The sequence below is a fragment of the Notothenia rossii genome (assembly GCF_949606895.1).
Source record: "Notothenia rossii genome assembly, chromosome: 1".
Lineage (NCBI taxonomy): Eukaryota > Metazoa > Chordata > Actinopteri > Perciformes > Nototheniidae > Notothenia > Notothenia rossii.
The window spans coordinates 20,207,539-20,217,538 of NC_136912.1; the positions used below are offsets into that span (position 1 = coordinate 20,207,539).

Consider the following 10,000-nt stretch of genomic DNA (forward strand, 5'->3'; position numbering starts at 1 on the left):
AAACCATCTATCTCTGTGGGCGGGGTATAATAATATTCAGAATTGTATCTACATTCCTTGTATGAATTTTTATATATATCCCCTGTGCCCAAGATTGGAATAAAAAAAAGAAAAATAGTCTTTTTATTTGTCAAAAGTAAAAGAAATGCAATGTGAAATACTTCTGTAAACCTTAAAGACAGACTCCCTTTCAAAGTGGCAGGCCAGCCTCCAGCTGTGATATGTGTTTCATCTCTTCAGACTGGATGCACAGCTGACAGCCTGCTCCACGTCTGCTCACTCTTTAATGGCATTTCAGTGAGAAGGAATTGACCATGCATCTCCATTTGGGAGGACAGGAGCCTTTCCAAGCAGTTAAGCAGAACATATTCAGGATGTAAAAAGGCCCTCGGAAAAACTAATACTCATACTTAACATCAGAAACTCACCAAACACTCGAGGAGCCTGGCGGGACGAGATATGATGATGAAGAGCTTTTTGCAGAGCTCGATGACGAAGGTGAGCTCCGAACTCTCCGAGCGCTCATAAGCCTGATAGTGAAGGAGAGACAGGCAGACAGGAGACAGGTTAGAGATTGACATACCGTTAGTTGACACTCCTCAACACCTCCACAATTCCTGTCCCAACTCACATCATTCAGCAGCTTCTCCAGGTTATCCTGCAGCTCACAGAAGTAGACGCTGGCGATGAGACCCTCGCGAGATTTGGTCAGGCAGTCCCTGGACAGCTCAGCTACCTGGTGGTGGATGAAGCTGAGGACCCCATCAGCCAGGGGCAGGACGCTCTCTGGAGAGAAGCTGTGGATGAACTCCGCTAGCCTCTCCTCCATCTGAGCTGTGGCCTGAATGAATACAAGATGGCGCTTAACGTTTTTGAAATAAAAAACACACAAACGTGAGTAAGCTTCCAGCCAACTGATGAGAGTATAACAATATTGATATGCTTGCAGTATTATGGGTGTCTGTGTTGTCATTTACTGCTTCTGTGGCTTTAGATTAAAAGCATTCAACCGGCGAAAGATACATTCACTATTATTGTGAAGTAATGTTAATCACGGGATAGGCACTATGTTTGTCAGTGAGCTTTGTTCATCAATAAGGCTTCCACAATAAGGCTTTTTCTTCAGTTCGAAATGTTGCAGGGATAAAGGGAAGAGTCCGAAGAGCTGCAGGCAGCAGATCACACACACACATTTTTTAAATAGGCCAATTATTGTCTGACTTCTTTATTACAATAGTTCGTTTTGCTGTACCGAGACATTTATTCATAAATTGTATTTCCTCTTACTGTTAAAGAGGGTGTCACAAAATCACATGGATTACCACCTAAATAGTAAATTATTATCATGTTGTCAAGCTTCCCCTACGTTACATCACCACTACCCACCACTACTGTACCTTTCATCGCTCTAAATGTGACATACACAAAGATTACACCTCTTTTATAACGTTAAAAAGACAAAATACTCTTATTGATTTTTTTGGAAAGAACATGAGGCAGTCTACATTATCTGTAACTGAAGAAACACAAAATAACATTATCAGAATTAAGGCCACATTAAGCGTTAATTAAATATCTATTTCAGGTATGCAACTGCTAATTATTCTCCTATAATGAGGAGGATTCAGCAACGTTGAGACTTCATTAACAGTCCTGGGAACTGTGCAATTGTATGTGGGAAGCCTTGTTAGCGGCACTACTTTATGATGTAAAGAGAATGTTCAGAGGGCGATGGTGTACGTGAGTTTGTGTGTGTGTTTGTGTGTGTGTGTGTGTGTGTGTGTGTGTGTGTGTGTGTGTGTGTGTGTGTGTGTGTGTGTGTGTGTGTGTGTGTGTGTGTGTGTGTTTGCGTGCATGCAGACTGCTTTAGATAATCTTCCAGTTTTAATACATACAGTATTGGCCTGGGGCAAGTTACGTGGTCTAATTTATTTTGTACTCATGATCAAAGACTCATATGTCGGGTTTAGCTCCGCGGAAATGGACGACCTCCAGTGGTTTTCACACACTGCAGTGTCAACAGCTTACAAAGAACAGTGAAATGAAATCTGAGAGCTGCCTTTATGTTGGAGGTCAGAGGAGCACGGTAAGCCTCTTTAAAAGTAACAAGGGTGCAGGAATGCAGAGATGACAGCTAAGTACAGCTGGAGGATGCATTAGTGTGAGAGAGACAGGGTATATTTGAAAAAAGCAACAAAGGTCCCGCTGCCACAAGTCAAACTTGGAGATGCTGTTATTTGTCATGCACCCTGACATTGAGGCCCCTGGGGCTACCTTTACTCTGACTCGTGTAGTGCATGCTGGGATAATATTTTACATCACTCTTACCAATACCGATCTGCTCATTGTGTAAATAAAATCATTTTGTGAATGATTGGCTTTGCTCTCAGACAACATGTTGATAGCTAGCTATGGGCTTTAGACAATTAGAAAATGTCAAGGAAAAGATGGCGGCGAGCATTTCACACACATCTTGAATCCCGGACCGAGTACAGGCGATGTCGGACAAGATCGACATCATCCAGTTCTCTCATGCAGAATGTGCACCGCCATACTTGTTAGGACAATATTTCACCGGGGCAAGATTTACCAACTTACGGCCATCTGTTAACCACTGAAGCAGCAGCCTTTCTGATCTTTATGTTTCCCACTGCTACACACCCTACATACTGGAGCTTCCTGTAAAGGCCAACATCTGTTTCATGTCCCAGATGTTAACTTCAAAGCCAAGACAGTGTTGGCATTCATCTACTTCCCAGCTAAAACCTATTTTTATTCTAGCAAGAACTGTCTGATCCACTGCCCGCCTGGCACCCTCCTTGGTTCTACAGAATGATTTAAGTTTGTTTATTTGTTCTGGACACATGTTTCCCCAATGTGCCCCTTAACGTATCCTGGGCTAATCAAAGAATAATCTACCAAATGTTTTAAGGGATGTCCCTACAGGTGAATAGCGTAAACAGAAAGGAATAACAAATTGCCATCAAGTCATTTGTTTTGTATTAGAAATGAGGCATTATCTAATGATACATTTAGAAATAAGAGCAATCTCCTACGTATGCCAAAAAGTAAAAAAACTAAAACACCTAAATGTGTATTTTGAATGTATTTATTTTCACTGGTCTGAAAGAACACATGTCAGGGAAGCAAAATAGCCCAAACTCTCAAAATGGACCACTACATGACAAACAGTGTTTCTGCATGTATTGCTAATTCAGTTCCGCTAAAGAGGCGCTCTCTGACTGCAGGCAAATTGTTTGTGTGTGTTTGATGTGTGCACAGTTCACCCTTGTGTTATGATTATATGAGGCTGACCTTGGGGAAGCGCTCCTTGTAGACATGGTTCATCATCATTATTTCATTGTCATAGCAGGATGGAGAGCGCCCGGGGCTGCAGAGAGACAAACACACAGAGCAGGACTGTAATACACAGCAGAGACTGAGAAAACCAAAGAGCAGAGAGTGTGTGGAGGCAGCAATTCTGTATTTTCACTTGAATTAAGGAATAATTTACTGCTGCCCCTCATGTCCGTCCTGTCTGTACATTATGCTAATCCACCGATCAGAAATTCAGTACACTCAGTTTAGTTTCTCTAATGGATCCGGTGTCCTCCTGCACGTCACGCTACACATGGTGCAGACGTCAGACAAGCATGAATATATTCAGAGGCACATTTACACTCTCCTTAACACATATGCACAGAACAAATGCAAAGCAAATTCAACATGTGGCAGAATAAAAGCCTGAAAACCTTATACTATTCAACATAGCAACTCATACAGTGCCGAATTGGACATTGACAAAAGAAAAAGCATATTATAAATAGATGTCTTGTGGGCAAACACTGTTTAGCTTCACAGAAACATGCGATTATGAATAGAAATAATGAGGCATATCAAGGTACACAATAGAGCTCCAAGATGTCTGATTATCTATCTAGGGCACCGACTGCTGAGGAGCTTAATATGAAAACTGAATACTGATAAGAAGTGATGTGGTGTATGTAGTTGGGGCATGTTGCATCCAGAGGGGAGGCTATAATAGGTGTGATTGAGGGAGGGTACACTAGAGACTTATGAAAATAGAGAAACATGCAGCACTCTGCAGAGGCTTAAAGAACTTGAGGGGATTTATCCTGATTCAACTACACTGGCAGTGGGAGAGCACAGACCTCCGACAAAGTCCTAGTTTCTTCGGACTTTAGTGTGTTTATTAGCCTAAAGTTGTGATGTGGAAAGAACATGTGCGCTACAAAGAGGATGTGTTGTTTTTCTTTCATCAGACAATGTAAACAACATGGAGGTAGCTGTTTCAGAGTTGCTGTTCTGACTTGAGGGGGCGTTCACATGAATTATAACATGGTAGCAGCACAAGTGCCCTAATTTGCATTATTATCGAAAGTTCTATTTAATTTGTATAATTACCAGAGCCAGTGATAAAGATCCAATTCAAAATGGAATGAGTTCTGCCTTGGCCTGTCTTACATAAGCTTTATTAAACCTGTAGAGAAAAATACCAACCTGGGAAAGACAGCCTTGATTTTTTCGACCTTAGTTTGAAATAATGTAACAGTGTAAACTTGAGACACAGAAGTTTCCAGAAAGCATTTAAATATTATTTGTAATGCTGTTGCCTGTTTGTATATGTATCTTAATCTTATTGTATTACTATATGTTTTATGTTCTTATGTTTCACTTTTAATGAGAACTCCATCTCAATGTGTATTCCTGATTATATCAGGTGTATATAAGTTAGTATCAGGACTCTAACTCTTCCTGCTACTATAAGAAACCAGCACATCCTAAGATCCTAACCAGTCTTCATTGTATTTGCTCTCAGGGATGATAAGGGATTGCATATAGAAAACCTTAATCAAAGTTGGCTAGACGCCCAGTGGCTTGTCTTCATTTGTTTAAACTGTCATTTGTCCAAGACCTGCCGTGCTCTTACCTGAGGCTTCGGGAGCGAGGGCGGGCGTGCGGCGAGCGCCGGCCCCCGTCATCGTCCGTGATGCTCTCCGTGCTGCCAAAGTGCTTCGACAGGAAGTGCAGCTCGTCCATGGTCGGTTGGAAGGGCAGCTGATGCAGCCGCTCCTGAGAGGAGCTGGAGGACTGGAGAGAAGGAGGAAAATGAGACAAGGTTAAATTAAGAACTGCTCTCTGTTAGCTCTCTTTGAAAAAGCTTCTGTTATAGCTACAACATCAGTAGTGTAACAACAGATATCCAGAGATGGAAAGGAGAAAAAGCAGCAGCAGAAAAAACAAGGTGTTCTTTGGTTTGAGTGGGTGGAAAAAAACTGAAACAAAGAAGTGCCGAACATAAAAGAAAAAGAAAGTAAGAGAGAGAGGATCAGAAACAAGAAAAATGTCCAGAAGGAGTTAGTGTAGGAGGACAAAACAGAATAATGTTGTAGACTGAACACCAGAACAAAAAAGACTGCAGGGAATGAAGGAGTCACTCCACCTAAAAGTTTACTGCTGCCTTAAGTGTCTGCTGCCTCGGGGGGTTAATGGCAGCGCTGTTCGGTTTTAAACAAAATACTTTTCTTAAGGGCGAGAGGGAAAAACCAGCCTGGATCAATAGGAGGCTTAATGAACACATCTCCCGATGGAACACCATAGCAGGCTTTGGCCACACAACGATTTCTGCTAGAAAAATCCATTCGAAAACTCCATCCAGGTCTAAGCCACTTTCAGGCTGCAGAAATGCACTTAAGTGAATGCAGAATGTCCAGTGAACAGAATCAATGAAGAAGCTGCATGAAGATACTGAGGGAAATGCCACTGAATGAGATGGTTGTCATAAAATGGTCTCGTTTCTGTCTCGCCCCTTCAAGTAGTCACTGGGTGCATCTTAAATAATTTAACTACATCAAGATTTCCTTTGGATGGCTCTTGGTCTCCCTCACAGAAGATGTGACTACAAATGCAAGGAGAATATGTCAAGGGATAAGAATCGAAGAAATAGTGTTTTTAGAGAATTATCATCACTTGTCAACTTCAACAGATCTGTTGTTTTGTTATACCTTTGGAGTTTGGATTAAATGCAAATAATACAATGATAAGGATGTACAATTTACATTTATAGTGCACTTCCTGTTTGCACATTTCCTCCCAAAAGGCACAACAGAAAATGAAAATCTCTGAAAGCAACAAAACTGGTGTGTAAATGGCCTCACTGCCCGGACACTAAATGCTCATTAGCCATTTTTACATCAGCTTGTTTCTTTTAAAGCTGTTTTAATAATTCATTTACATTCCATTTACGTTTGTAAATGCATCATTAACTAGTAAAGGTTAAGATGAGAGTGTCTCGTAATTTGAATCACATAAGTGATTTTAATATATTGCATACACGTATAGCTTCACAGTGGATTTTCAGCTTCATGTGACTTTATGGAAATGACACCAATAGAAAATGTGTTGAAAAGGCAATGTTCTGTTCTTGACTATATTATTATTCATGACACGGAAGAAAAGGGAAAAGAAGGATGTTTCTGTTGGATGATGAAAGTTGAGACCGAACAGCAGGAGAGACTCATTTGCTGATTTTAGATCAATCTGAACCTGGGAGTGAAACCAGAGCGGGGTTGTATTTGCTGCGGTACAAAACTGTAAGTGTTTGGATGAAACAGCGCCATTGAGCTGCATCAACCAACAAATGTATATGTGTACAAACACTCAACAATTTTCTTCAACTTCACGGTTTCATCTTCCCACTGCCTCCATCTTCTATCTTCCCCACTTTCATCTGTCGACTCTTTTGCATCTTTCAGCATACACTTGGTTCATATGATCTACCTCTTCATATAGGAAACTCCTGTTCAGTATGCAAGGGTCCTGCTGTAACTAATCAAGCGAGTAATGGACCATGTAAGAACCAGCCGAGCCTTGAAACCTGACAGGACGGAGGGGGAAGAGGAGTGATGGAGGGTGAGCGGAGTATGGAGGGACTGAGAAACCAGTCTCAACCTCATCTACCGGTAAAAAGAGATCAATGAGTCGCCTGCAGCGTACTGCATGTCTGTCTATGTGTGCTGCTGGAAGTAGATTCATGAGAGGAAGTCAATGAAAGAAATGAACTGTGAAAAGATGCAGAGGAAGTGATTATGTTCAAGATGGCACAGGGGGTGGATTATGAGTCAACACCTTGCCTCCACCTGAGCGGCATACACATTAAGGCCCATTTCTCAAATGGACTATTTACCAAATGGGCCATGGCAGGGTTCATTTCTCTGAGTTGTCTCTTATGCTTCACTCAGACAAAAGTGAACATTGTTGTTGTCCCTCTGTTTCCTTCAAAACACATTTCACTTCCTCCTACACTCTCTTTTATGTCTCTGTTGCCCTTCTTAACCATCCATCTTCGCTTCTCTGGGGATAAAGTGGTGCATGGAGAAATGGTTACTGGAACAGGGAAGAAAGAAAGATTGGTTACATTTCATTTCAAATATCCCTGCTCCACTTTTTTTCAGAAAGGCCAAGTCGTCAGCTGCAGATAAATCAGGTCGATCATATCTTAGCAACTGATTAGTTATTTTTAGTGCTAGTGTACATGCGATGCATGTTCTTCAGCGGTAAAATCGTTTAAAGTAATCGTCTGAGACTCCGAGCAGCAAGAACAAAGTCAAAGAACACAGGGGTGTGTGTGTTTGTGTATGAGTAGAATTTAGCTGCAAGTACAGCGTGTAATCCTTTCAGAGCAGAGCAAGACCAAAGTGGAACATGCAACTTTTAGAACATGAATTTACAAGCAGTAAAGCCTGCGCTGATTTAATGCATGAAAACATATGCAAATAAGTTATTTGAGGGAGATGCATATTCATACGAAGGATGGCTCTTGAATTCATGACTTAGCCAATGCAGCTACAAGGAGAAGAACATCAAATCCCACACTTTAGAGTTGCTTTTCCCCTGTGTCTCCGGTAAAAATGGAAAATAATTAAAGTACAGAGATCGATCCTTCTCAGTTTTCACTCTTCCTGCAATGTAGAAGGTAAACATGAAGGAATCTCTGTGAGGAAACAGCCTAACAGCCACCAGAAGCCTCCGATATTCTTCAGAGGACTTTTCAGGAGGCTGCTGCTACACTCTGGTGTCCTTTTAGAGATCCTCACGTTTTGTGTTACAATGACACACTTAGTCAGCCCTATCACACATTGGAGAAAGCATAATGTGCAGTGGCTGCTGCAGAAATAATACACACTAGGAAGGAGTGTTTGTCTGTGGTGTACACAGATACGTTAGTTAACTCTTAACCATTGTGAAACCATTTTTAAAATGATTCAAGGTTCTTAGAGGACTAAAATGTCTGTGTCAAAAAATATATTTGATATTATTTTCCGCTTTGAAATAACAGCTTGTTTACAGAATGTCACTGTTGTTTATATAGAAAAAAAACACGAACATTAAAATGCCTAAGATCCCCCTAATGCTATATAAAAACGACTATTTGTGTAATAAAACAATGGGGCTGTAAATCAGTTTAGGATGCTTAATTAAATCAGATGTGAGATTAGTGCTCCCATAATGATTTTTTCCTTTGTTTATAAGAATGTTTGCTAATACTTATTATACATTTTATGAAGGTAATAAAGGAGTAGGATAGTCTGTGGAGCTTTCTTCTTGCTCTTGAACTTACCGTTGAACTGGGTGTATTGGTGCCATATCCTGAGGAAGGCAGCGAAGCCAAAGACCATCTACGACCATCAGCCCTGAGGAAAAACAAATAAAAGTGGAAAAGGGAAGCATGTCAAATAAAAAATATATATCTTCTTTTTCTAAATCTTTCCCCAGTTAGAACTCCAATATTGATATTGGTCCCTTCAAACATCAAGGTTACACTGAAGCAATCCCACCACCTTCGTTTCCTTTTTATCCAATTACACTTTCGTTCCTCTTATTTCCCTCTTCCCTCAGGCGGCCTCCAGCCCTGTCAGACACTTCCTCTGAGTGAGTGATGAGGGACACACTTTTAGGGCAGAGCTCTGACACCTGCCCCGCTCACCTGTCGACACATAGACGCTCTGTAGGAGCTCTGAGGATGAAGACGAGGCTGTGGCATGTTTGTGTGAGGGAGTGTTCCCTGTAGACTTTCACTGTGTTGTGTGTAAAAATAATCCTATCACCAATTTCCCTCGACTACTTCGCACTGCTTTTGTACCGTTGCATGTGTGACTTATTGTGAGAATAAAGGAGGAATGCCAACCTGCGAGAAGAGGCGAAGGAAAAGTGGGCAGGTCCGCTCGGTGAGAAGTTGCGAGGGCTGTCCAATGGACTGCTTCCTGTTAAATACATAAGGACAAAACAGAGCAGAAAACATACCCTGTGGATTACTTGGAACCATAATATACCAAAAGTCATTTGAGGTTTTAGCTAACTCTAAGTCATTTCAATTTCCATTTGATCTTTGTATGCTCAGGGGCAAATCACAGAGAGTTGCTGTGTGTGGCTTTTAGCTCTGTTCTTAGCAACATTTTTTTTTTTTACTGTGGCTTATAGAAAGAGCAAATTAAGCACCAAATGTATGCATTTTACCTAATTTAAGATAAAAGATGCTATTTGCTTGGCAGCACATTTATGAGTATAATTTACCCGTTTGTTTCGCGTTGCTTTGAGAAGGGTTTTCATGTACTTATTTGTGCAATAAACCTGCAAAATCCTGAATTTGGCCACCATGACACACTGAAAACACTGTTACGGTTATGAATGAAACTGTGACACCTACTGTAATAAGGTAGTTTATTGATCGTGTCCTACAGTAATAAATTACAGTATTACAATTAAATTAAAGAGCAACTTTTAAACAGTTAAAATCTTGTTCTGGCTGACCTCTAGTGCATTGGTGCAGAGACATTTTGTATTTACCACGGCACCCCCTCAGTTACCTTTGTCATGTTTAGGTGTTTCAACATACATGTAACAAAGAGCTTTCAGTAACTATGACAACTTGCAGCTGTGATTGTTAATACAGCGTCTTTGACGTTTGTTGCTTGTTTTT

At 40.9% G+C, this 10,000-nt stretch overlaps 1 protein-coding gene across 4 annotated transcripts in view; it reads right to left on the reverse strand.

Moving 5' to 3' along the window:
- The window catches only part of LOC307043810 (microtubule-associated serine/threonine-protein kinase 1-like), a 72,736-nt gene that overhangs the window by 26,223 nt on the left and 36,513 nt on the right, over positions 1-10,000 (reverse strand). For all 4 annotated transcript variants that reach the window (XM_079688678.1, XM_079688676.1, XM_079688677.1 and 1 more), the window contains 6 exons: positions 9,209-9,284; positions 8,642-8,714; positions 4,952-5,112; positions 3,316-3,391; positions 632-841; positions 429-530 (listed from right to left, as the gene is read on the reverse strand). In XM_079688678.1, coding sequence (XP_079544804.1) covers positions 429-530; positions 632-841; positions 3,316-3,391; positions 4,952-5,112; positions 8,642-8,714; positions 9,209-9,284 — 698 coding nt within the window. The remainder of the gene's footprint in view (positions 1-428; positions 531-631; positions 842-3,315; positions 3,392-4,951; positions 5,113-8,641; positions 8,715-9,208; positions 9,285-10,000) is intronic.